Below are 27,213 nucleotides of genomic sequence, written 5' to 3' on the forward strand. Positions count from 1 at the left end.
GCCCTGTAAACCCTATGCACTGTTAACTTGAAAGTAAGTCCCAATGAGTAAAAAGCCACTGAAACTTATTTGCCAGTGTACAAATGGTAAAGCAGCCAACTAAGTATAGAAAGCATCTCTAAAATTAGAGGTTTAGATTTCTTCAGCCAGAGTCATTTTGTCCAAAGAGCAATAGCGACTTGACATTCTAGGACTGCAGCTTTTTTTTTCAGCCTAGTTCCAGAACAACTAAAGTCACAAATCATGAAACTTTTCCTGGATTTTATAATACTAGGCCAGTGTTTCTCAACCTCAGCAGCTAAGAGGTATGGATTTCAAGGCCCAGAATTCTCCAGCTTAGCATGTTGAAACCCACAAATCTCAGATTGAAAACCATTGCTTTATATTCCAAGTGTGATCCACAACACAGTTAATTCAGATAAAATTAGTACTGAATTTCTGTGTTTGCAAACTACTTATTATTCCAAAAGGAAGCCCAAAATAGTTAACTGTATACCAAAATATTAAAATATCCACCACAATCAAATAATTTGAAAATCTGTTGAGCAAGACATGATATATTATAACACTTCAGTTGAATAGTTGACATCGCAAGGACAGCCGTTCAGGGGGTGCTTTGGGGGGTGCTTTGGGGGTGACATTTCTCTATGGACCACCAAAATTTTCTCACGGACCACCAGTGGTCCCCGGCCCACTGGTTGGCAACTACTGGACTAGATGACCTACAAGATCCCTTCCAACTCTGTTATTCTGTTAAATACTGGAATACTGCTATCATGTCAACCCTAGCCCTTCTTTTCTCTAGACTGGCCATACCCAATTCCTACAATCATTCTTTATATGTTTTTGTCTCCAGGCCCTTAATCATTTTATTTATTCTTCTTTACACTTTTTTCAAAGTCTCAACATCTTTTTTTGTAATGTGGTGACCAAAACTGGATGCAGTATTCCAAATGTGGTCTTACTAAGTATTCATAAAGCAGTACTAATACTTCACATGATTTTGATTCTATGCCTCTGTTTATACAACTAAGGATTATATTAGCTTTTTTGGCTGCTGCCAAGATGTAGGTTTTGGTCTACTTTGTCAAAAGCGTTACTGAAGTCTGAGTATACTATGTCCATAGCATTTTTTTTATAAAAAGCATTTTTTAAAAAGAATTGTCCATGGAGGTTCTTGAAAGGTTGTAATTTATTTCCCATTTTATTTAAGATTTATATGGTACTGTTGCAAGAATCATGGGTAGGTTCAAAATCAATAGTTACTAATACACTGATGGTAGTTATATTTCTCCTTTTCTTGGAATTCAAGTCACAAAAGTCTCTGCATATCTCTAATTTGTAAAGAACTGGATGTGGAAAAATAAATTAAACTTGAATTTGGGTGAGAAAGAAGTTGTTGCTGCTTCCAGGAAGTTGGACATCAGAGTGTGAAAAATATCAGATATGGACAGTATCACTGTTCATCTTAAGGACCAGGCTTGCGGCTTAATGTTCTGCCTGAATTCAGTGCTGTTGCTTGCTTAGCCACAATATACTGGTGAGAATGAGGTTTTTCATCAGCTTCAGCTGATGAAGATGTGTCATTCGTAAGTAGAAATACCTAAAGAATCTCAAGGTGGAATTACTGCAACATGTTCATCACTGCATAGTCTCAAAGATAACCCAAAATTGCATCTGGCAGCATGGGGGTGAGTGGTGCTTCCAAAAAGTGCCACGTAATTCAATGTTGAAAGAGTTGCACTGGCTACCAGTGGCTTTCTGGATTCTGTTCAAAATGATTTACCTACATATGTTGTTCCACATTATTACGTTTTCCATGAAGTATCTTTTGCAAGTCCCATCATAGTTACATATAACTGAAGCAGCTAATTTTGTCTCTACTAAGGAGAGATATGAGTCACCTTGCCGTTGTCGCTGAAGCTGGCCCTCTCCTTGTTATACCGTAGTTAAGAAGGTATTGATTAAACATTCTTTTCAACCAGGGCTTTGAATAAACATCTTTAGAACTCTTGCCATATGAATGTGTGGGCTGTGGGGCAGCCCAGGAGGCACAATTCCATGCCATCCTTCTCACCTTGCCATTCCCTCCCTCTCCCTCCCCAGTTGTAGGCACTGAAGATGCTGCATATTATAGAAATCCTAGAAATCAATGTAAAGGTAGGGAAATTCTGCTTTTTCACATTGTATTAAATAAGGAATGCATTCAGCAGAAGTACCACAAAAGAGTGCTTAGATTATGTGGGGAAATATAGGGGGAATCCCAAACCCAGAAGTCTCGTATGCTAATTCTTTTCTACTTTAGTTGCATCATAATCTTAATATCCTTCCCAAAGCCCCAGTTATATTCACTTCCATTCTAACTGCTGACATATGAACAATAAAACTCAGTCATTTTAAATTGACAGTTCTTGCATGTAACAGAATCCAGGTAGACATGACTTATGCAAGTCATTGCTTAGCCGGGAGCAACATATGACATTACTGTTGTTTGCAGTGAGTAAACCATGTCTGCAACAACATCTGTGACCTATGGGCATAACTTTCAATTTGACAATCTGCAATAAGGGGCAAAATTAAAAATTACATCCTTAATTGGCTGGTAAAATGGAGAGCTGGTAGAATGTATGCATATTTTGTATGCTCATATTTAATTGGTATGTTAACTGATTAGTATTTACTATTTGTGGGTAGTATTTGGCATACCCTCTTAACCTATGAAACATCTCAACTTTGCAAGTTGTGCTGGCTTCCAGTGGGGTTCTGTGTATTATTCAAGGTGCTGATTATCATCTATAAAGCCCTACATGCCCTACAGAATCATGTTACATGCAGGGCTTCTGATGTCTGGTTTATGCTTTTCTAGACTGGGCATATTCCATGTTTCTTCTTTGCCTTAATATGATGTATTTAACAACTAGAAAGTATGTTTGCTTGTTAATTTCTGTTTTAGTGGATTACTGCTTGAATGGTACGGTTGTTAGGGTGAAGTGGGCACTATATAGATTGGATCATTTTCTCTCCCTCCCTCCCTCCCTCCCTCCCTCCCTCCCTCCCTTCTTCCTTCCTTCCTTCCTTCCTTCCTTCCTTCCTTCCTTCCTTCCTTCCTTCCTTCCTTCCTTCCTTCCTTCCTTCCTTCCTTCCTTCCTTCTATATACTGCCCATCTTGCTAAAGGTGACTCTACAATATATACAGTATATACTTGTGACAAGGCAATGTTATATGTTTTCATTCTCCATAAATACAACAAGTTGCCTTTTTTTCTATCAACATTGATAACAGACATGTTGAATTAGGCTTAATGGCATTAGCAGTCTTGGTTTATTTTCTGGTTTCATTGCTCTTTGATCAAATTTTTCCTCTTTCCCTCTGTTTGGAATAGTGTTTCTCAACTTTGGCAACTTAAAGATGTGTGAACTTCAACTCCACAAAATAGCAATAGCACTTAGACTTATATACCGCTTTATAGTGCTTTATAGCGCTCTCTAAGCGGTTTACAGAGTCAGCATATTGCGCCCAACAATCTGGGTCCTCATTTTACCTACCTTGGAAGGATGGAAGGCTGAGTCAACCTTGAGCCCATCAGGATCAAACTGCCAAATTGCTGGCAGTCAGCATTCAGCAGAAGACTGCATTCTAAGCACTATGGCTCTTGAAGAAGAATGGAGAATGGCACCCCAAGAGTGGAGTGGACTTCAACTACAGCTGGACAATTCTGGGAGTTCAGGGTGCCCCTCCAGGTGCCAAGGTTAAGAAACACTGCTCTGGAATGCCTCTATCTTTGCTGACCTTGGTTGATTACCAGAAATGATTAAAAAACATTGAACCTAGTTAGTGCTTGGATGAGATAAACTACTACACCAGGGCTGTCAAACTCAGTGCCTGGCTTAGTGAAGTGGAAAAAAGTCCTGATACGTCACATGACGACACCGTGATGACATGAGTTTGACACCCCTGCATTACACAGAGAGGTCCATGTGGTCCCCAAAAGCCAAGCTTAATTCCAGGGAGTATAATTTTACATGTGTATACACACATTGATTTATTTACTGCAATGTATATGATGTTCAATCCCCTTCTAAAGCTCCAAATAGCTTAGAAATTGTACAAAAATACAATAAAAGCAATGAAAATTATAATATATTAGACAACTAATAATATTTTTCTATTCATCATCACGTTGAGGATGACCATTCTACACAATAACAATGTCTCCAAGGTTCTGTCTAACTCCTCACCTATGGATGTATCTCCCTCCGTCTCTAAGTTGACATATTTATATTAAAAACTGTCTCTTTCAATATGTGTGTGTGTGTGTGTGTGTGTGTGTGTGTGTGTAGACAGCAGAGGGCAGCAGAACACAATTTAGGAAAGTTGTAACTATTACCTAATTGACTGGAAACTACCAGCTATCTCTCTTCCCTCCCACTCGGCATGTTCTACCCCAATCTCAGTGAATCATAGCTAACAGGGTTAAGAATTTATTGAAATCTGTTTGAAACTCCCAAGAACAGACCACAAGAACTGGAGGGAGAAAAGAGAGCTTAAGTCCAGCTTCGAACATGTGAGTGTTGTTTGTGTGGGAAAGGGAGGTGGCATAGGTGCCTACTTGTTAAAACGAATGCAGTGATTCCTCTTTTACAATATCTATATTAAAACATCTCAAAGGACACAGAATGTCTGTGGTCTGCCTGAGAAGGAACTGCAAGGCTGGGTTTAACCTTAGAATAATATGACAAAGCCTCAAGGTGTTGCTAAAGTGCCTTGTTCTTGTTTTAGTCCTGCAGCCCCTCATGCAGGTACAACGTAGTGCTTTTCTTCATTCAACTTCAAGACTCTTAGTTCATCTTCAACTGAAAAGTCAGGGGTTGCCAATGTAGGCCAGAGACAGGGATTTGGGATTAAAGTTAGCCATATCTCTTCAGGTTCCTTTGCAGCCATTTTGGGCAGCCTTTGGAGATCTTCGGGTCCAAAGAGCTTTGCAGAACAACAGTAAACAAATCAGAGTGGCAACTACTTCACAGGGGATGAAATCAAAACTGAAAGCCACTCAAGGACTATTGCTGCCTTTTCTCTTTTCTTCGTACCTCTAGGATTGTTGCAGAGATTTTAGTCTACATAGAACTAGCAACAGAGACCACAATGTTCCTGATACTCTTGCTCTTTCTGACTATTCTGAAAAGATCCTAGTTTTCAAGGCTACCATACACTCTCATGCTATGTGTTAAATGGTTTTCCACCTTCTGGGTCAACAAGGGAACTGTTCTAACACAAGAGGATAGAATGCCACCTTTCCACCAGGAATTACAAGATCCCGTTTACTAGAAGGTTCATAGGTACAAGAATAGGATCTGAATTACAAAATTTCAGACAATCGCTGCAGCAAAGAGATAATTTTCTGAAATTATTTGCTGCCCTCTACTGGTCATTTGGATATTTACAACCAGATCTGGTAGCCTGGTCCAGGACTATATATATACAGTGTGATTCTGTTAGCATCATTGTGCCATTATAGATTGGATAGGCTGGGCATACAGCATGTACCGCTCTAGAAATCTAAGCTTCTCTGCAAAAAGGCAAGACAAGGTTTGTAATATGTAAGTCCTACTTATGCAACACTGAGAAGATGTTTCAAAAGAAAAAAGATGCATTTTCTTTAAAGGTGCCTATTGCCCAATTCAAATTTCAATGTATGTGTCTGTGTTTGGAGAGGGGGGAATCCACTTCAGAGACCTTGTTGGCTCTGTTTTTTGGCTCTTCTCATACTTGCCTATCTTGTGTTGTGTTGACAGGTATCCTGTTGTCTTCCTGCTTCAGGGAGCTTTCTTAGTTGCTGCAGTCAGTTCCAGACCAACCACAAAGCTTTATGGGGAGATCACTTCCCCAAATTATCCCAAAACATACCCCAGCAACAACATCAGTACCTGGGACATTTCAGTGCCAAAGGGTTACAGAGTAAAGCTAAGTTTCTGGCTGTTTGATCTGGAGCCATCTGAGACCTGCCGGTATGACTTTGTCAAGGTATGTAAAGAGAAGCTGGGTTGTGGTGATGGGAATCAGGGTCTCTGAGATCCAAGTATTGCTGCCCATAAAGGATCAAATATTATTGTATTCACTGGTCTTTGCATCACAACTTCCTTCTTGTCTTCCTTATTATTCTCCTCACACTTTTTTTTTTGCATTTGTGCTCATGTTTAGTTGCAAGAAAATGCTTACTAGAGGGAATATTGATTTCCTTCCTTCTTCTATAACATGCCAACTTTCTGCATCTCAATTTGTTTTCCAAATTCCTCTTGTTTCCATGCAAATTGGCAAGATGCTTTCTGTATGGACTGTTTTTAAAGGATTATAGTTTATTGCCCCATGTATGTGTCAAGTTCATTGTAGATATTTTGGATCTTGGCCAAGGAGTTTGGCCTCTGGTTTCTAATGTTTCCTTCCATCTCTCATTGGACTCTGGCAGATCACAGCAAACAAGAAGGACTTAGGCCGATTCTGTGGCCAGGTAGATTCTGCCACAGGCAACCACCCAAGAGACAAAGAGTTTTTTTCTACCAACAATCATATGCGGCTCCTGTTCCAGTCTGACTTCTCTAATGAGGAGAATGGCATTGTGGTTTCCTATAAGGGATTCTTAGCTTATTATCAAGCTGTGGGTAAGTATAGAATATATATACCCTGCTGAAGTCTTAAGCACAAACTGACCCAGCTTCACTTTTCAAGATCACTCAAGGCTTGCTGATGAAAAATATTTAAGGTAGGAGGAAAGGAACAGAAGAGGACATAAGCATGAACAATCAAGAGAGAATAGGTAACTCAGTCGAGAGCTTATCACATAAATAGCAATTCAGCCCAGATGGGAAGAAATCTGGGAAGAAGCATTTCACAGTATTTAAAAATACTCTATTTTAATTAGCTCAAGATAAATGAGGTTGGGAAATACAGTTTCCAAGCTTCTGTGTTCATCTCAGTGTGGTGGTATATGTAAATATAGCTAGAGGCATCTGCAGCAAACTGTGATGACATGAACCGATGACACAAACATAGTGATGTTACCATGCAAATGCTGCCTTTATATACTGGCTGGATGACCTGGCATGTGGACATACAGGGGAAAATTCTGGCATCTATATTTTGCAGCAATTGAAATTGCTAAATTATCTTCAAAGGCAGCTCAACAGATAACATTGCGTAATCACCCCAGTGAGAAGTTTACTAGCACTTAGGCTGTTGTCCCTGTCCAGAAATAGTAGAAATCGGTGAACCCGAATGGATGAAAAACATGTCAAGACACTGTGGGTGTCTGAAGCTCCAGGGACAAATGAGTGCTATACATTTTCTTTTTTAGGGAAATGTACCCATATCTGGTGGATTTTCTCATGTCTTGAGGAACTGGGGATTTTGGGTCACAGGAGACTTTAATTGCATTGCTTTAAATTGTTATTTCGCACCTGCAATTCTGTCCTAGCAAGTAAAGATTTGCAATTTGAACACGCTAAGTGAAGAACAGCAGACCCTCAACACTGCAGCTATCTACAAATATTTGCTGGTGAAGAAATAAAATTTTCAGGAGCCATTAATCTCCAGCTGCGGTGCAGCATATATGAGCAAGCCGATGTACCATAACATATCATAAGCAGGAGGACTGGGATTTCCTTGTTTACTTGGAGAAGCTGCCCTGGAAACAGCTGCCTTGAGAATGGTTTTCTGCTCAAGAGCAAAAGAATGAACCGATCCTGAATGCAAAATTAATAAAATCCTGTAAGCCATTATTTTCTCTGCTTTCATCTCATCCTCTAGATCTAGATGAGTGTGCCCCCAGAAACGACGTCGAAGATGGTCCGCAGTGCCAGCATTTCTGTCACAACTATATAGGGGGTTACTTCTGCTCCTGCCAGCCTGGATACCAACTCCAGAGTGATGGGTATTCTTGCAAAGGTAAGACCACATGATCACCCAAGAAAGCAGAATACCAGTGAGAACAGGGAGACCATGCCCAGAAGAATACCAATGTGGAAGAATGCAAGGTAACATGGAGGAAGTTTTTAGAAGTCATTAGCGGGAGAAGTGACAATTCAGTTCTGGGAAAGGAGAGGAGAAAGTATGAACATGAAATCCAGAACAACCCTGCCTTGATTCCCTTTTTGGACGAGAAGCAGCAGAGGAAATCTCTGAAGGGCTTTAAGATTCTGCTATTACACCTTACAATAGTAGACCAGCGTCCTGTAATCGGTGGGGTTTCTGATTTCTCATCTAGTCTACCTCAAGGGGCAGGGATGGGCTACTGGGGGTTCGCAGGAGTTTGGGAGACCCTCTAGCTAAGTTTCTGCACAATTTGGAGAACCCCCAATTCCCACTCCTGGCTGGCCCCGCCCACCCCACTCCACCCAGGAGTCCCCACGAGGCCCATTTTGGATGCAGGTAAGTGCAGGGTGCGCATGGAGGCTCACGGAGGGTGAAAAACAAGCCTCCCGGATGTTCGGGGAGGCCAGAAATGGGCTTGTTTCTGGCTTCCAGACAGCCTCTGGAGCCCGGGGAGGCCGTTGTCGCCCACCTGGAGGCTCGATGAAAGCCTCTGGAGCCCAGGGAGAGCAAAAACACTTCCCCCCACCCGCTGTGGTGCAGAAGGCCGACTAGGCCACGTCTACCATGGTGACGCCCACCCAGCAACCGGGCAGAGAACCCATTGCTAAAAAATTTAAAGCCAACCCATGTTAAGGGGCCCACAACCCTTGTCTGTAATGCCATCAAGGTGCTATTTCAGGTTTACAACGAGAAATAGGCCCCAGAAATATGCCAGCTGCTGCTCTGCAGATGAGCCGATATGAATTTTCCTTCTAGTGAATCTTCTTTTGTTTCTTGCTCTGCAGTGGATTGCAGCAATGAACTGTTCACAGAAACCTTTGGGTATTTGTCAAGCCCTGGATACCCTGAGCCCTACCCACCTAACTTGCAGTGTAACTACAGCATACGGGTAGAGAAAGGGATGACCATTATCCTCAAGTTCTTGCAACCCTTTGAAATTGATGACCACCAACAAGTCCACTGTCCTTATGACCAGCTTAAGGTACTGCAGATTGATCGATTCCTAACTGGTGTTGCCATTCAGTACTTGGTTCAACCTTAGAATGGGTGATAGATCATGAATAGGGGAACCTCCAAAGATCACTGCAGTCTGTCTTTCAAGTACTAACTTCTCATCGTGGAATTAAAATGTTTGGGGTTTTCCTAAGAAAGATCTATGGAAATAGCCAGAATATTATCCAAATAGTCACCTTCTTCCATTTACATTTTTAAGTAAACTCGACTGCAAATAGTATGAGTTGTTCCAGGGAGCTTGGCTCCTTCTGAAATGCCTATTACAAACCAAATGACTCTTGTAATATTTTATGTATTACAAAGATACAAGTAGAACACAATTTACACACCAAGTGTCCCAAAGGTGCTTTTTCAAGAGGCAACTGCACTTTCTGGTTTTTCTTGGAAAATGTTTTGGTTCGCAACTTCACATCCATTAAGCTTCTTCAGAACTGAGGAAACTTCTTGGGTGAGAAGTGAAATGTCTTCAGAGAAAAACCAGGAAATCCAGTTGCCCCTTGAAAAAGCAACTTTTGGACAACCATGATCTGGATGGCTGAGAATCTCCATTTACACAACAAGTGCTTCCACTGTTACAAAGAATTAGGGGTGACATGATAGTAGTATTTCAGTACTTGAGGGGCTGCCACGAAGAAGAAGGGGTCAAATTATTCTCCAAAGCACCGGAGGGCAGCAAAAGAAATGGTTGGAAACTGATCAAAGAGAGAAGCAACCTGGAATTAAGACGTAACTTCCTAACAGTAAGGACAATTAAGCATTGGAAAAACTTGCCTTCAGAAATTATGGCTGATCCATCATTGGAGGTTTTTAAGACACTTGAACAGTCGCTTATCTGAGATGGTATAGGATGCTTGAGCAGGGGGCTGGACTAGATGACCTCCAAGGTCTATTCTATTCTATTCTATTCTATTCTATTCTATTCTGTTCTAAAGCAGGCAACATATATGTCTTATAGCTGATCTTCAGGGAAAAATCTCAAAAGGCTACCAGATTGAGCACCTGTTTGTTCCTCTGAGTTTCATATTGCTGCTCATTTCACACTATCGTCAAAATGCTTTTGTTACTACATACAGAGAGGCTTTCCCTGCAGCCCCTAATATGAACATTCATTCAATCATTTTGCCTTAATGATATGTATGTATGTATGTATGTATGTATGTATGTATGTATGTATGTGAAATACCACTCACGCATCATCACAAAATCTCCAGAACCAAAAAGCCTACAAACTTGAAATTTAGCACATATGTTCCTCTTGGCTTCTTTGTGCTCACTCAGAAAAGATTTTTGAAATGGCCATCAGAGCATTAGTATTTCCTATATTATTATTAACATGCTCTGATGCTAAGGAGTTCTACTCCCCCTCCCCACCTGAGAAGAAATCTGTTCCAAATGCAAAGCACAAGCAGAGGAGAGGAGTTTCAGTTTTAGCTTCACAGCAGCAAGCAGCTTTAGTACAGAACAGTTGAGCTAAGCCACGCCCAGGCTCCTTGCTGTCTCCTTCTTGTTCACACAGCAATTACTGTTTCAGTTTCCAAACTCTCTGACACACTGGCAGGACACTAGCCAGATGAGGTAGATTTTTCCCCCTTATTTTCCTCTCCAAAAACTAAGCCCGATCACATAGTTTCCCACGAAGCATGGATATCCAGCTAGTTATGTATATGTGTTTATTACTGAATGATTTGTTACATTATTTAATTAAAAATATTTAAGTGACACACGAATTTAAAAAAACAAGTAAATTCAAAACGTTAAATGAAACATTAAAATGCAGCAAATAACAATGAAATCAAAAGTCAATATAAATATATAATTGCGAGAAAAAGTCAAATAATTATATAAAAGAACTAACATAAAAAACTAAAATCTAGAGACACTGGATTGAGACGGTGGCTGTAGAAATTAAATAAAGAAATAATAAAGAAATAATTATGGGAAATCTACCAAAACAAGCAAAAGGAGAAATATTTCAACAACATTTAAATGTCTTTGCCATAAGTTCTATCTTATTTGTAGTAGAGAGAAATTAAATTTGAACCTATGGATAGATATCTTTTGATTGGTGGGTTGGTTGGTTGATTTTAATAGAAATATTCAAAACAGGTATAAAAATGCAATTCTGATAACCATGTGGAAAAACCACACTCTGAATTTGGTACAAGTCAAATTTTGGAAAGCCTTTCTCATTCAAATGAGCTTTTGATCATAAGATGGAAGCTTTTAGCCATATTTCCCAAGAAAGTTTCTTTCTCATTTTATGTAACATTTTCTTCTGACTGATGGAACATTCATTTCTGAAACCTCAATTTCTTACTAGATCCATGCTGGCGTGAAACAGATTGGTGAATTCTGTGGCAGAAAACCTCCAGGCATGATTGAAACCAATAGTCCTTCAGTGGATATCATTTTTCTCACAGATGAATCAGGATACAGCCGAGGGTGGAAAATTTCGTACAGTATAGAAAGTAATTATTCCCATCCAATACTTTTAAGTTAAAAGGTAATGACCTTTCTGCTGCTCCTTCTTTCATTTCTTTCTCTTCTCCAATAGGAATCCGTTGCCCACAGCCTGTGGCAAATGATATATTCACCATAATCAAGGACCCACAGCCCCTGTATCAATACCAAGATTACTTCATTGTCAGCTGCAAGACTGGATATAACTTGATGGAGGTGAGACTTATTCATCTGAGTGCTTTAGTATGTTATTTCTTATAAGCCTTTTTCTTGCAATGGCCTTGATCTAAGTGGCCTCCATTTTGCTTCTTCTAAAAGCTTTCCTTTCTTTCTACATCTTCTACTCTTGTTCATGGAAGCAAAAGAAGATATGTGCCAAGGCATAGAAAAAACAAAATACGTATCTTACAAAACAAAGAGGTCAAACTGTGCTTGAATTTTTGATTAAAGACAGAGTTGTCAATTGCGCAATGTTTGAATAGTTACTAAACCACAGAGAAGAAATTGGAGAAAACGAAAGTGTAAGAGAGACAGAGACAAAGAAAACATTAATTTGGAACTCAGCTCTCGAAGCTGCTTTCAAGGTCAGAACTCAATTCTACTAGCACCAAACTTACCACTGCAAGCTTTTCTCGTGTTTTCCCACTACTGAATAACTTAAACCAGTCATATATTAACTAGAGTAGACAAGTAAGCATCCCCATATTTATTTGCTTGTAGGATTACATTTGTTACCCCAGAGTCCCAGGTTTTAATTAAAAAGAAATCTCCAACTGATATAAACGTACAATAACTATTCTGTCCAATAGCACATTCAGTCTAAAACTAATGACAACAATGGATCCTTGTTAGTCTTTTATAATGGAGGTATATTTTTTTTCATGCAGAAAAACCAAAACCTGAAAACTTGTCTTCAGAAAGTTTCTGAAGACTTGCCCTGCTAATGCAGGGAATTACTTTAGAGCAGGGGTGTCCAACCTTGGCAACTTTAAGACTTGTGGACTTCAACTCCCAGAATTCCTCAGCCAGCTTTGCTGGCTGAGGAATTCTGGGAGTTGAAGTCCACAAGTCTTAAAGTTGCCAAGGTTGGACACCCCTGCTTTAGAGTAATAATTATATAGGGAGACAGAGGTCAGAAGTATGAAGATGGATGCTTTGGTTTTGACAATATTCTCAATCCCAGAATGGTGTCAGTAACCTGAGTTAGGGATCCTTCCTACATTTTTTAGGAGAGAAAGCTTTTCTTCTTCCCTACCACAGATTGCAATGAAGAGAAAGGCTAAGGTAAAACCCCATGTACAGCCTCCCCCACCTGCCACACTGCCAAACACATTTTCTTAAGGCGGCATCTCTTATCTGATTTCAACCTCGGTCAGCAAGACTATAGATGGAAAAAGACAAAGGCACGATAGCAAGCTAGGGACATCAACAAAGGTATTAAATGGATGGTTAGCTGTTTTTTCTTTTGAACAGGGTAAAGAACATCTGACATCCTTTACCTCTGTCTGCCAACATGATGGGACCTGGCATCGTTCTATGCCCCGATGTGAAAGTGAGTCGCCTTTTCTACCTGTTGCCTGAAATATTACCTAAGCAGATTCAAGTTCCCCCAAACCTGGTGGGCCTTTTTCATGGACTCCTGCTGTTGAACGGCTGGAGCTGTGAATCTTCATTGCCCATGACAGCGAGAAGCATTTTGCTGCCTCTGTCCACAAGATAGTCCACTGGGTTCATCTGATCTATACTGTAGTTATTCAACAATTCCAAGACAGAAAAACATACCAGCATTAAGTTTGCTGCCTAGCCTTCATTGTCTGTCCTTATCCTGGAGCAATTCATATTTATGATATTGGGGAGGGAGAGAGAACCCAATTTAAAAGAATTAGTCTGTGTAATTCTTAAATGTAAAATAAAATAAAAGAAGGGCCATAGTAAACAACGTCCAGAAATTGGAGAGGTGGCAGATTCACAAAAACTATTAGATGCCTCTATAGCTACTCCTTCTCCAGGAGTCACCCGGCTGTGCTGCCAACAGAATGGTCAATGAAACCCATCTGATTCTACCCATGGCAAAATCTATGCTGAGATAAGACAAATAAAATGCTATTTTAGCACAGATGTGCTAAGGGTGACTTTAAAGTAGCAATCAGGTGAAAGCAACATCACGAGGAAGCAGCCCCCCCTCAAAAAAAAAAAAAGGTTAATGGGATGGTTTTGCTGCAATTGTGCAAACAAGGAAAGTCTCCTAAATTGTGGGATTTGGTTCTTAGGTTTATGCTGTTTATTTTCTGATATGCTGCCGACACTTGGCCTTCCACCTGACAATCCTGAAAGTGCTTTCTTTTATTTATTTCTCTTTCCCTGCTAAACCTCTCTCTGGATTGTCTTAAGGATTCAGTGTCTTTTTGCCTGTACATGAAAATGCAGCTCTTTATATGGAGATGCATTTCGGATAACTAATAGCAGAGAAAAAAGCTAGTCCTCTCTTCTTCGCTTTGCTTCTTCACTAAAGAAGACTTAAAAACAGAAACTAAAATTGTTCTGTTAGGGCAGGATTTGAGATATGACATACCATGAATCATATCCTGAGAAAGAAATGAATAATTCCTATGAGAGTGCTGTTCTTGGGTTGTGATCATTTCTGATCCCTAGAAAATCCCCGAGGGAAATAGCAATAGACTTATATAATGCTACACGGTGCTTTACAAACCTCTCTAAGCAGTTTACAGAGTCAGCATATTGCTCCCAACAATCTGGGTCCTCATTTTACCGACCTTGGAGGGATAAAAGGCTGAGTCAACCTTGAGCCTGGTGAGATTCACTCTGCCAAATTGCAGGCAGCCAGCAATCAGCAGAAGTAGTCTGCAGTACTGCATTCTAACCACGGCTCATACTGTATCGTATACTATACTCCCTTCTCTTCATCTTATGTGTTTTTGTCTTGCAGTTGTGAATTGCGGTGAACCTAAATTTCTGAAAAACGGGGCATTTAATTTTGTATCGGCAACAAAAAATAATAACTATGAGTCGGTTATCAAGTACCGCTGTAATGAACCCTATTATCGCCTGGTCAACACCCCAGGAAAAGGTGAGGCCATGCATTGCCAGATCAATGCAAACCTAGTGCAAACTGCAGCATTGCATGGGAAACTTGACAAACCAGAAGCCGAGCTATTTCCTTGCTTTTGTATGTGTATCTTCTTTACCAAATGCTAGGCAGGGAGGAGGGGCAGAAGTGGGGGTGGAAGAAGCCTGGCCATGCTCCAAGTCCCCGTGATGAAACAGTGTCACCTGGCTGGGCATCATTGAGTCTGCCTTACGAAACAGCTTCCCCTAGAGATATGGATGGACTTGACCCTGTTGACCTTTTGGAAAACAGCGAAAACCTGGATTTCTCCCTCAGGATTGGGGCCAGGATGTTGATGGAGCTGGCACAAGATGCCTGATTTATGGATGAAGTTCTAGCAGGGCCTCAGTAGTGCCTTTATAGTTTTAATGCCTTTTTAAAAACAATTGTATTGCATTGTTATAGGGCATCTAGAGGTTCTTTTGGTAAACGGTTGGGCATATAAATTTAATAAATAAGCATTGATTTCTTTAAAAAATAAAAAATGGGTAATGAAGCAATAACTGATAGCTCTTATTATTCACTATCTAACACTTGGCATTAAAACACCTTGGACAGCAATAAGTGTATTTTTTTGTTTGTTTGTTTGAGTGTGACTGAATGATTTCAATCTCATTACACTTGTAAGAAGTTCAGCAACATAAAAATAGAACATAAAACATCCATGGTTAAAAAAAAACACAATAAAATGTTCAAAAAAATAAATAATAAAAAAAACCATTGAGCATTCAATCTTTAGCCCCACTATTCTTGTTTTTGTTTTCCTTTAGGTATCTATACCTGCTCACCTGAAGGTTCCTGGAAGGATCAAATTAATCACGATGACATCCCAACGTGTCTGCCAGGTAAATCATGGCCAAAGATTCTCTTGCTTTATATTGTTATAGCACACTATTCACCACTTCCCAGTAGTCAAAGCTGATGCCGGCACCAAAAGACTTAGCAGGTCCTAGTTCCAGAAGAGGCAGAGAGGAAGCGGGCATCATGTCTACCTCCACTGCTATTGGACCTACTAGAATGGGATTCTGGATCCAGCCCTGAGATCAGTTTCAGTTCTCATTCTCTTCCTAAAATTAATTTCTGTAAATAAAAGCAGATAGCACAAACAAAAAAAGCAGAGATCAAGACATATAAAAGAAACATATTGACAAAGCACATAGAAATTCTGAGAATTTTTTTTAAATAACCACAACCAGTGTCTCTGCTGAGAATTTTTAAAAAAAAAATCAGTCTGAGTCTTTTGTGGTCTTCCCCACCCCCAATTCTCAGTTCTTTTGTGGGTCCAGAAGGACAAACAAGAATAGCACCCACAGTCCTTATAGGAAGACCATAGATGCCAGGGAGGCTTGGAGAAAGAAGAAGCAGCCACACAACCCATTATTGGCAAGCTTTATGTGCCCAGTTCTGGTGGCTGTCATTGCCAAGTGTAGCAGGATCCTTTTCTGTTGAATTACCTTCTGTTTCCTCTTCTGGTGGTGTAATGAGAGAGGTATTGATAACTGACATTTTTAGCCCAAAGGGGAGGTAGAAGCGAATTAATTAACAATTAGCCAGAAGTGAAGAAGAAGATGATTAAGAGGCTGGCTCTGATGTGGTTTAACCAATGATAAGATGCACAAATAAGGGACGTTTGCTGAGGGAGGGTGGGTCAAGAAGGCAGGGGGTGCTGCAGCCTTTCTGAGCCTTCTCTCTCTTTTCACAGTGTGTGGAAAGCCAGACAACCCAATCGTGGAAGTCCAGCGAATTATTGGTGGGAAGGATGCCCCTCGAGGCAGTTTCCCATGGCAAGCCATGGCGGTCATCGCCGGGCGAGCAGGAGGGGCACTGCTGGGTGATCGCTGGATCCTGACAGCTGCCCACGTTTTGTACCCAAAAGGGAAAGGGAATGACACAGAGATGCTGACCCCTGTGCAGCTGGCAGAGAAGGCTGAAATCTTCCTGGGACACACAGAGGTGACTGAATTGTACAAAACAGCCAATAGACCAATTCTCAGACTCTTTGTGCATCCCAGCTACAACCCAAAGGATGAGCACAACTTTGATGGAGACATTGCGCTTATTGAGTTGAGAGATCCGGTGACCCTTGGCTACGACATGCTGCCTATCTGCCTCCCTGAGTCAGGAAACACCACCTATTACCATACAGGCTGGATGGGGTATGCCAGTGGCTTCGGCGTAGAAAAAAACATCCTTGCTAGCAGGCTGAAATACGCCCCCATCCCAGTGGGCGACCAGGATATGTGTCGGAAGTGGTTGAAAGGAAAGAAGATCTCTGAGAAGGATCCAGTCTTCTCAGACAACATGTTTTGTGCTGGGACCCCCTCTGGAGGAAAAGACACCTGTCAGGGTGACAGTGGAGGGGCCTTAGCTGTGCGTGACCCAGAGACCCAGCGTTGGGTGGCCACAGGCATTGTTTCTTGGGGCCTTGACTGTGGCAAAGGATATGGCTTTTATACCAAAATCATCAATTACTTGGATTGGATCAAGGGCATCGTTGGAAAGGATTGGGTGTCCATGCAGGTTTCTCATTAGCCAACCAAAGAAATGTAAACTAAGTTATAGATTCCATGCATGCATGGAAAATGCATACTTCTCATTAGTTTCCTGCTGTTCTTGCTGCCCTGTCCTCTTTTCTTTGATACCAAATAAATGTATAATTGCTTTTTTTATTGGATGGGAGAGGGGGGAATAATTCCTCTTGCCCCTCATTTCTCTTCTCAGTCTCCAATGCCCCAGCAAAGAGAAAGGTTTCAGGAAAGGTGAAAGATTTCCGAATAGGAAAAGGACGTGTTGTTTCTTCCCATTCCCTCATCCTCTTGGCTCAAAAATGTCTTTGAAGTTCTTTCTAGTATCAGTGGGGACTCTGAGATGGGAAATGATTGCAGTGCACACTATATAATTTTGTGAATAAGATATATACTTTTAGCAACTGGCTCCAGAATCTGCCTCTACATGCAGCCATAGGAACCAAAAGCTACCAATTTTTTTTTGTAAAAAATGGCATCATTTTTTCATTTATTGTTGCAATAAGTTAGAGAGCCCTTTATCCCCTTGCAAAATAGACAATTACTGGTTTAACTAACAGCTTCTATTGATACCTCCTGTATCAAATCTTTAGTTGCTTAGCCAAATAAACTAAAGATAGCTAAATCAAACATCTCAAAGGATTTATGTATTACTTTCATTAACAGCAGAGAGTACATCTGATACAAACTTACGATGATGCCATAACACACTCTCAGAAAGAATGTATTTTTTTGTGATTAATAAACATTAAAGCAAGTTATCAATACATCAAAACATGTCAAGAACAATGGTTTATGGCAGAAAATGTCACGTGTGATAAACTTCGCTGCTAAGACTATGCAAAACGATCTAGAACGGGGTATATCAATTGCAAAGCTGGGGGAAAGAACTGCTCTAAATCTGTTGATCCAGGTCTGTTTAGGCAGGAGACATAAAACCAGGGCTGATATTTTTGCGCCTGTTGATTTCTGTGTTCTGCAACAGGAAGCTGTTTCTGTGTCTATATGACTCCTTTCTTGTCATGAAGCAACTTACCTAGCACTATTGAGTCCAAGTATCTTCTGCTGTCATGTATTTCCTGTATGGGTAAATTTATAGATGGATATGGCCTAAAATATAACACCGTCTTAGCAACATCGTTTTTCCACCTCTCTCCATGAAGCTGTCTCCCCAGCTCATGAGCAAAACAAGAAATTTCCCTTAATTCTCCTGCTATTGAGGGTAGTCTCAAAATGTGGGAAGTCTGCTTGGCTTTGATAACTCCTTAACTTGGAGGAAGGTGAGAGATTGCTACCAATGAGCAGGCATGAGCCATAAAGGCAGAACGGGACACAGCAATAGTGGCAGCAACTTTCATTAATTTCAAGCTGGTTATCGTTTTCTGCTGACTCAAAGCTTGGTGAATAAATTTCCTAACAGCAGTGGAGGAAGGCCCTTTGAAACGCTACAAGCTATGCAAATAAAGAGCTGGGACTTTGTCACTTAGAGTTGTTTAGAAACTTTCTTTGGTCACCATGGCCAAAGGAGAGATAAAGACATCACCATTCACTTGGCTGAGCACAACCGAAGTGTTGCAATGGTGAAGCCCTGTTGCAATTCAATAGTAACCTGGCCTCCAAGACCATTGTTCCTCACACACATACAGAAATATTTTCCTGATACATAATACTACAATAACAAACTCTCTGGAGCACAAATGGTTTATGGAGCGTATTATCATTCATAGTAGAATAGAATTATATTCAGTCTTCCAAAGGGAGATCTGCTGGAGACTAAAATTTAAATTTGGCAAACCTAAATTTAATGTGCAGCTTTAAACTAGATATGCAGCTACTGTAGTTTAAAGTTGCACATTAAGGCAAACTGTAGTTTGTATGGCTTAGCAGAGAGTTACCAGCCATTCTGGTTTATTAATTATGGTTTAGCCACTCCCAATTTTAGAAATTTTAGTGCTGGCCCTCCGCTTTCCTGTTAGGCTTTAAGGTAAAATGGCTTCACTGCATTCTTGATATTCCCTTCTAATGGATAAAACAAAACAAAACAAAATGTGTTTCGTTCAGTTAGCTATGTTAAATAAACCTAGTCTAGAATGTTGTGTGAAGGCAGCTTTTGAATGAAAGAAACATTCAAACTGTTTGTGTGTACACATTGATTTGGTCTATGATTATCAGTAAGTGGACTACAATGACCTGCAGAGTTTTAACAGCCATGTTCCCGTAATTCAACAGGGAAAACAAGGCCTCATGTGATCATAAGCAAACAACCAGTTACCATAACAAGGACTTGATCCAAATTGTTTCTCCCAACCAATAGAGAAGTTTCATGCCCATAACTCTCTGTTTCTCTCTCAAGCCCTCCTCCATGTGTGTGCGTGTAGGCGTGTGTGAGAGAGGACGAGGTAGGGAGGGAGGTAGAGGTAGAGGTAGAGAGGAGCAAAGATTTAACCTTGATTTCATTATTAAAGTTTGCCCTTAATATCCAAAGTTTACTGGAAATCATCTGTAACAGCTTTTAAAACTTTTCTACAATAAATATATTTATCAAAAGTCTATGCATCTCCGTATTCCTGTTTATCTATTTCTAGTACTGCTTGCTAGGAGCTTATTAACAGAAATGGACCTTTTCTGCCCAAGTAAATCACTAGAGCCTCAGAGTGCCTTGTTAACCCCAATTTTGTACCATAAATGTATGATACTGTTGTGTCTGGAAGGATGGGTCCAAGAACGGAGACAGACTCAGAAAGTAACTACAGCTCTTTATTAGTGACTTCCGATCTGAGCGAAATGCCCTAGCCGCAGCAGCCCCTTTTATAGAGCTGGCTGCGGCTATATGGCCAATGACAGAGGTTTGAGCTTGCTGCGCTTGGTTTGCCCAATCGCGGCAGCCCGTTTACCAGCCAATCGGATCAGTCCGGAGCGACCAATCATGACCCGCTGTTAGCGGACCAATCCGCTTTGCAGGCTTTCAAGCCTGCTAGTCCGGAACACCTCTCCCCTCTAGGTTCCGTCTAAGGGGTGGGGTTATATAGTCTCGCAGGTAGGCGGGTCTTCGCACCTGTCTACCTGACTTGCGCTGTTCGAAATGTCTTTGCTTGGTCTCTGGTTCCGACGGGCTGCTTGCCGGGAATCCCTGGAATGGTGAGCTGGTTCCGTAGCTGTGACTCCCTTCAGGTGACCTCGGGATGAGTGGCACGCCTCCTTCGTTGCTAGCGCTTGGGCTCACAGGGTTCGCTGGACCTGTTCGGTTGCTGCTACTAGGTGAGACGATCACTTGCCAAGGCTCTTCATCAGCTGGTGAGTATTGTAGGCTTTGATGTGGTGATTGTGGGGTTCTTTCTTCTATACCAGATGTTGGTTCAATTTCAGGACCCCCGATTTCCCTTCCCCCTCTGGTTTCGTGGTTAGAGTCACTGATGGGAGATGTGGTTAGCCTGGATCGCAGCTGGTCGATGTGGCGTTTCTACACTCTCCCATCTGTGGTTTCTACCCGGTAAGAGCGGGGGCCTGTAATTTGAGTTATTTTGGCAGGGATCCACAGAGGGTCACCTGAAAAGTTCTTTGCAAATACAGGGTCTCCTAACTTAAAGGCATGGTGTTTAATGCTGGAGCCCAGGGGTTTCTCCGGGGTGTATGCAGGATATAGGCGGTCTAGAGGAGATCAGAGTTTTCTGGCCATCAGAAGTTCAGCTGGGCTTTTGTTGGTTGTAGTGTTTGGTGTAATATGCTGGAGAAGGAGCATCCTGGTGACTTTATCGTGGATGTTGCCATGTTCCATTTTTTGTAGAGTTCTTTTTGTGAACTGAACCATTCGTTCAGCTCTACCATTCGCCGCTGGGTGAGCCGGTGATGTCAGTGCGTGTCATATGCCACGGTCTGCTAAGTATTGTTCAAAGGCTAAGGCGGTAAATTGAGGGCCATTGTCGGATACCAGGACATCTGGTAACACGTGCGTTGCAAAAAGTCTGTTCAATTTCTTGATGACCGCATCTGTGGTGGTGGTCTTCATTTTATTAACCTCGAGCCAGTTAGAGTATGCGTCTACTGTTATTAGGAAAGTATGCCCTTTTGTAGGTCCCGCAAAATCGATATGGATGCGTGACCAGGGGCCTCTGGGCGTTTCGCATTCGGCTGGTAAGGCTTTTGGTGGGGCTGAGCGTGTCTCTTGGCATTTGCTACAAGTGCCGACCCAGGTTTCAATTTGTTTGTCCATACCTGGCCACCAGGCGTAGCTCCTTGCCAGCGCTTTCATGCGTCTGATGCCCGGGTGTCCATCGTGCAGTAATTGTAGAACTTTTTTTTTGTAGCTTTGCTGGTATCTTTTTTTGTAGTTTTGCTCGGTCTCCCCACAAAATGCACCCTTTTTGTGAGAAGAGTTCTGTTTGTCTGTTCTTGAATGGTTTAAAGGTTTCATTGGGTTCGATTTATGGCCATCTCCTCTCCACCCAGCCAAGAACTCGTGCCAAGCATGAGTCTTTTTTGGTGTCCAATGCGATGTCTTGTGCTGTTAGTGGAGGCAAGGGAAGAGTCTCAATCTGTAGTGTTGATAGTGTGGGAGCCGGGTCATCTTGGAGTTCTGGCAATGGAGAGCGGCTCAAAGCGTCTGCGTGGGGAATGGTTTTCCCCGGGCGGTGCTTCAATTGGTAGTCGTAGGCGGCTAAGAACTCCGACCATCGTGTCATTCTGGGGGATAAAATATGTGGAGTAGGTTTATCGCCTGCCAAGATGCCAAGTAATGGTTTATGATCTGTGATGATGGAGAATGATCTTCCATACACATACTCGTGGAACCTTTTGATTGCAGATACGATAGCGAGGGCTTCCTTGTCTAGGTGACTATAGTTTCTTTCTGTTTTTGACAGTGTTCTTGAAAAAATTGCAATAGGCGCCTCTGTACCGTTTGGCAGGACGTGGCTCAAGATGGCTCCTACTCCGAAGGGTGAGGCGCCGCAAGTCACAGTTAGTGGAAGTATTTCATTGTATTGGATGAGCACTGCATCCGAAGTTAAAAGGTCCTTTACTTGTTGAAAGGCATGTTCCTCCCTTCGTCCCCAAATCCAGGAAGCCTTTTTATCAAGGAGTCTATGAAGGGGTTCAGCAACGGTCGCCTTCTGGGGTAGGAAAATGTTATAAAAGTTAATGAGACCCAGGAAGGCTTAAAGGTCTGTTTTGTTTTGTGGTCTCGGGGCATTTTTGATTGCAGCCAATTTCTTTTCTGTAGGGTGAATTCCTTGTTTGTCAAGGAGGTAACCAAGAAATTCAACCCTTTCAGTACATAACTAGCACTTTTCCTTCTTTACCTTGAGGCCAGCATCTTGGAATTTTTGTAGGACTGTTCTCAGCCATTTTTCTAGCTGACTCCTTGTTGGGGCGGCTATTAACACGTCGTCGAAGTAGGGCACGACCCCTTTAATGCCCTGCAACAACCTTTCCATCAGACTTTGGAAAATGCCTGGTGCTACGCTTACTCCAAACTGGAGTCTGTTACACTTGAACGCGCCTCTGTGCGTAACTATGGTTTGGGCTTTGGCGGTTTCAGCATCAACTGGCAGCTGTTGATAAGCTTGGGCCAGGTCAAGCTTTGCGAATATTCTGCCACCCCCAAGTGAGTGAAGGAGATGCTGGACCACGGGTACCGGATAGGCGCTCTGCTGTAACGCGTGGTTGAGGGTGGCCTTGTAATCCCCACAGATTCTCAAGGATCCGTCAGGTTTTATGGGAGTTACAATTGGGGTCTCCCATTGGGCGTGATCAATGGGTTCTAACACGCCTTGTGCAATTAGTTTGTCCAGTTGCTCATCAATTTTTGGTTTGAGAGCAAAAGGGACACGGTGTGGTTTTAAATGAATGGGCGCGATGTCAGGGCGGAGATTAAAGGAGATAGGGGACCCCTTGTACTTGCCTAGATTTTCACTGAAGACTTCTTGGAAGTCCCGGACGAGGGCTGCTTCCCAGTCTTCGTCTACAGTCTGATTGATGCCTGCCATTTCGATTCCTAATGGCGCGAACCACTGTAGACCCAGTAGGCTGGGTCAGTCTCTGTCAACGATGGTGAGAGGTAGTATTGCGGTGTGGTTCTTGAAGGATATTTGGAAATGACTGGAACCGGCGACCGGAATCCGGTTGCCCTGGTAGTCCTTCAATATGAGTCTCTGAGTGCTGAGGTCCTGGCAGCGGATGTTGGGGATCAGCTGCTTCAGGGTTTTCCAGGAGACCATGGATAGGGAAGAACCGGAGTCTACTTCCATGATGCACGGTCGATTCTCAATGTTGACCTCTATACGGATTTTTCTAGTGTCTAAAGATGAGGCGTGGCCGATGGTGATGGTCTGATGTGCTTCTTCCCGTCTGGGTGCGCCGGTAAATTTCCGGGTTCTGTTGTACTGGCTCCACTGGTTGTTTGGGCAGTCTCGATTGGTGGTGGGGTTGCCATCTGTTTGTCAAAGACTGTTTTCTTTCCGTTTGGGACTGGCTCCTCTTTTATTCCGGCATACTTTAGCAATATGCCCTCTTTTCTCACAGAACTGACAGGTGGCGTCTAGGAATCTGCATTCGGATCGTGGGTGGTTTCCACCACATCCGGCACATTGGAAGTTTGATTTACAACTCGGCTGGTCTCGTTGTTCGCGCTCTGACCGAAGTCTGTGGACTTCTTCCTCCTCACTATCTGATGAGGACTCGATGTTTTCGTGGTGGGTGGCTGATGTGTATTTTTCTGATGGTGTTGCTGTATCGTTGGTGGGTTGGCGGTTGGCCCCATTGGCCCGGCGCATCCGTGCTGCTGATTTGCGGGTGGCTTCTGCTGCGGTGGCGTCAGCTATTGAGTCTGCAAGGGAGATGTCTCCTTTGGCCATGATTTTGCTTTGGACCGTGGGGTCTCTTAGTCCCAGGACAACTCGATCCCTCATGGCTTCTTCTAGATTTGCGAAGCCACACAACCCACCTAAATTCCTTAGGTCAGCTACAAAATCCCCGATGCTCTCACCTTCGCGTTGGTCCCTTTGATAAAATTCGTGTCTGCAGATGAGAGTCGGTACTGCCGGTGCGTAGTGGTTGCGAAGGATGGGAGCAAGGGTATCCCAGTCCATCGATTTAACTTCAGCCGGTTTTGCCAGCGCTTTGGCCATTTTAAAGATGGCAGGTCCGCAAATGCGTCAGGAAAACTGTTAGTTTTTTGCTGGGAGTAGCATCCTTCAGATTGTTGGACTCTAGGAACATCTGAAACCTATCCATGTATGAGTCCCAGTCTTCGCTGGCTGGATCGAACGGGGCGGGTGGTATAGTGCTGCTGGCCATTCTGCCGATGTCTGCGCACTGTCAGCCACGTGCTCTTGTTGATCGTTGGTGAGTGCTCAGTCAGCTCTGCTGTCTCCTCATCCCACCCTCGTCGCCAGTGTTGTGTCTGGAAGGATGGGTCCAAGAACGGAGACAGACTCAGAAAGTAACTACAGCTCTTTATTAGTGACTTCCGATCTGAGCGAAATGCCCTAGCCACAGCAGCCCCTTTTATAGAGCTGGCTGTGGCTAAACGGCCAATGACAGAGGTTTGAGCTTGCCGCGCTTGGTTTGCCCAATCGTGGCAGCCCGTTTACCAGCCAATCGGATCAGTCCGGAGCGACCAATCATGACCCGCTGTTAGTGGACCAATCCGCTTTGCAGGCTTTCAAGCCTGCTAGTCCGGAACAGATACCACCACTGTTCAGGATGCTTAAGCTGGAATTCTCTGTCAAAACCACTTTTCCCTCTGCACAGTGCTCTGTTTTCTTCATCCTTCAGCAGTTCAGACATCTTAAATGCTTTTCTTCTCCTGTTGATTGGTCCTTTTATGAGCTGAGGTCCAATGAGTTGGGTATTTTTGGACTCAAAGGGGAATGGCTCCCTGATGCTTCAACACTTCATAGTGTTGCTGGTCCTCACCTTTCAGGCTTACTTTACAGTAAGGCTTACAAATACAAGTATACAGTATTTGTCAAGTAAGCCTTCCCACTATCCACCCTTTGGATCTACAGTAACTACTTCAAAGGCTTGTGTAATCTCCCCTTACTTCTTTCCAGCTACTCTCTAGCCAGCTAATGAAGGCAAGATCCTGATCCCTTCTTTGAGATTTGAGATTTACTGCAGACCAACAAATAACAAGTGTAGAAATACTAGCCAGGTTTACTCCTCACCTGCTGTCCAGCTGAATAGCCTTTTTCATTTGAAAACTGGCAACCAGTAAAACCAATTGGATTGTGGGGGAAGGAAGGGGAAGGCAGTCAGATCGCAAGGAGAGAGCTCTGTGAACAGAGATGTTGTGAGAATGGTTATCTTCAGACCAGCCGCAGTCTAGGCTTCCTTGGAAACTGCCCAGATTCATGGAGGAAACATGGTGTCCCCTTTTTAACAATAATAAAAGACATATAGGTTGATGTCTCAAGCAGTTCCAAGTGTTCACTCCAACTTCTTATACAGGTAAGCACTGAAAGGGTTCTGTATTGCTGCATTAGCATTCTTGTAATACTCGATCCCTATTGGTTAAGACGCACCACACTCGGATTGGCTGAGTAAGCCGCAGTGATTGGCCCGTTGCGAATCACCCGCGATTGGGTAAAACCGATCGTGGGAGATTCGAAACGATGTCATTGGCCGCGGCCCCGAGAGCAAGTTCAATATAAACCGCCACCGATCCGAGCCGATCTAAACATGCAATAAAAGAGCTTTAAAAGTCACTGAGTCTCCCGCCTCTTCTTGGGACCGATCTACCAACATAACAGAAAGGGTTTAACAACAGATTTAAGGCAACAGATTTAAAACCATTAACTGCCATTTTCAAATTCAAAGTTTATTGTGGAGCTAATGCTAGGACAAACTAACACTTAGGGACACTTACCCTGAAAGGATAGTTTGCTTCCTTTCTTCCTACACTAGTCATATTGTAGCTTGTACATTACCAAAGTCCTATGGGATTCTGTTAGTCCCTACATAATCCTGAATAATTTCAAGTTCACTGAAAACTTGCCTTTACACTGTACCATTCAGGTGGTAGTGAATATTTTCAAGGCAGAAAAATAAATGAAAGCCATCTAATTCATTTTTCCTTAAAATATACACAAACTACCACTAGCAATAACGCCTTGTTCAGATTGTTCCATTCCCAACCTTTTCAGCCCTTGCAAAAGACAATACTGGGACAGATATTCTGGAAGATGCATACCTTCTACCTCGAGGCAATGCTTCTCAGGCAGTTTTATCCCCCTCCCCTCCTAAAATTAGCTTCCTTGTTGGGTAGGTTTGAAGCTTATTGGAAGAATGGATAAGAAGATTTCATTGGCCTAATTTCAACCCATTGAGGCTGCATACATCTGAAATCTTCAGAACATACAGCTAGGACAGCAGCATGAAAAGTATATTACAATTAGTTATAAAAATAGGTGCCACAGAATTGGGCTCAACTCCTAGCAGTTGCATGGGTAAATACAAGCATACAAAATTAGATTTTTTTAAAAAAAATCTAGACATTCACACGCCTGGGGGGAAAGCATGTGGCTGTCTTAATTTTTTTTAAAGAAAAGTAGCATATATTGTGTGCAAGAACTAGATCTCGAGAAGAGATCACCAGTGAAGACCTCAATTTTCTCTTCCCAGTTTGAGCTCATTTGGAATTTCTAGCAGGGGAGCGCAGCTATTGTATACCCTTCACCCAAGATCATACACGTCTAAGACAGTCATCCTCTTCCACCAAGTGTTCAGCATCAAGAGAGATGTACATGGAGGAGTTAGGGAGGAAGGGGTCTGGCTTCTAGTCAGCCAAAGCAGCAGTGGCAATCAGTGGGGTGACAGCTGTTTTTTATTTATTTTTTATTTTATTTATTTTTGTCAATTGCTTACAAGATAATAGGTATAAGTAAAAACACAGTTATGAATACAGGGATACATATAAGAAAAATATGTATGTTGCCGCAAGATCCTCCTCACACCCTTTTCCCAGCTACTTTTTATAGGTTTATATGTTTTCTACAGATGCT

The 27,213-nt window shown here is 42.3% G+C and overlaps 1 protein-coding gene across 1 annotated transcript; it reads left to right on the forward strand.

Moving 5' to 3' along the window:
• Window positions 1-4,484: 4,484 nt before the first annotated feature.
• Window positions 4,485-19,762, forward strand: C1R (complement C1r). Its single transcript, XM_026675399.2, has 11 exons — window positions 4,485-4,565; window positions 5,794-6,022; window positions 6,465-6,657; window positions 7,802-7,939; window positions 8,872-9,068; window positions 11,421-11,568; window positions 11,655-11,776; window positions 13,034-13,112; window positions 14,508-14,648; window positions 15,458-15,532; window positions 16,390-19,762. Coding segments are annotated over exons 1-11 (2,154 nt in total). The 5' UTR covers window positions 4,485-4,563; the 3' UTR covers window positions 17,220-19,762.
• The last annotated feature ends 7,451 nt before the right edge of the window (window positions 19,763-27,213 follow it).

The sequence above is a fragment of the Notechis scutatus genome, chromosome 2, assembly GCF_049901735.1.
Source record: "Notechis scutatus isolate UNSWTSFEM ecotype Mainland chromosome 2, rNotScu1.2, whole genome shotgun sequence".
NCBI lineage: Eukaryota > Metazoa > Chordata > Lepidosauria > Squamata > Elapidae > Notechis > Notechis scutatus.

Excerpts from the sequence above, each read along its gene's own strand:
- C1R (XM_026675399.2), top strand. Across the intron at positions 6,658-7,801 it reads AGCTTATTATCAAGCTGTGG|ATCTAGATGAGTGTGCCCCC; the intron begins GTAAGTATAGAA and ends CTCATCCTCTAG. Across the intron at positions 14,649-15,457 it reads GGTCAACACCCCAGGAAAAG|GTATCTATACCTGCTCACCT; the intron begins GTGAGGCCATGC and ends GTTTTCCTTTAG.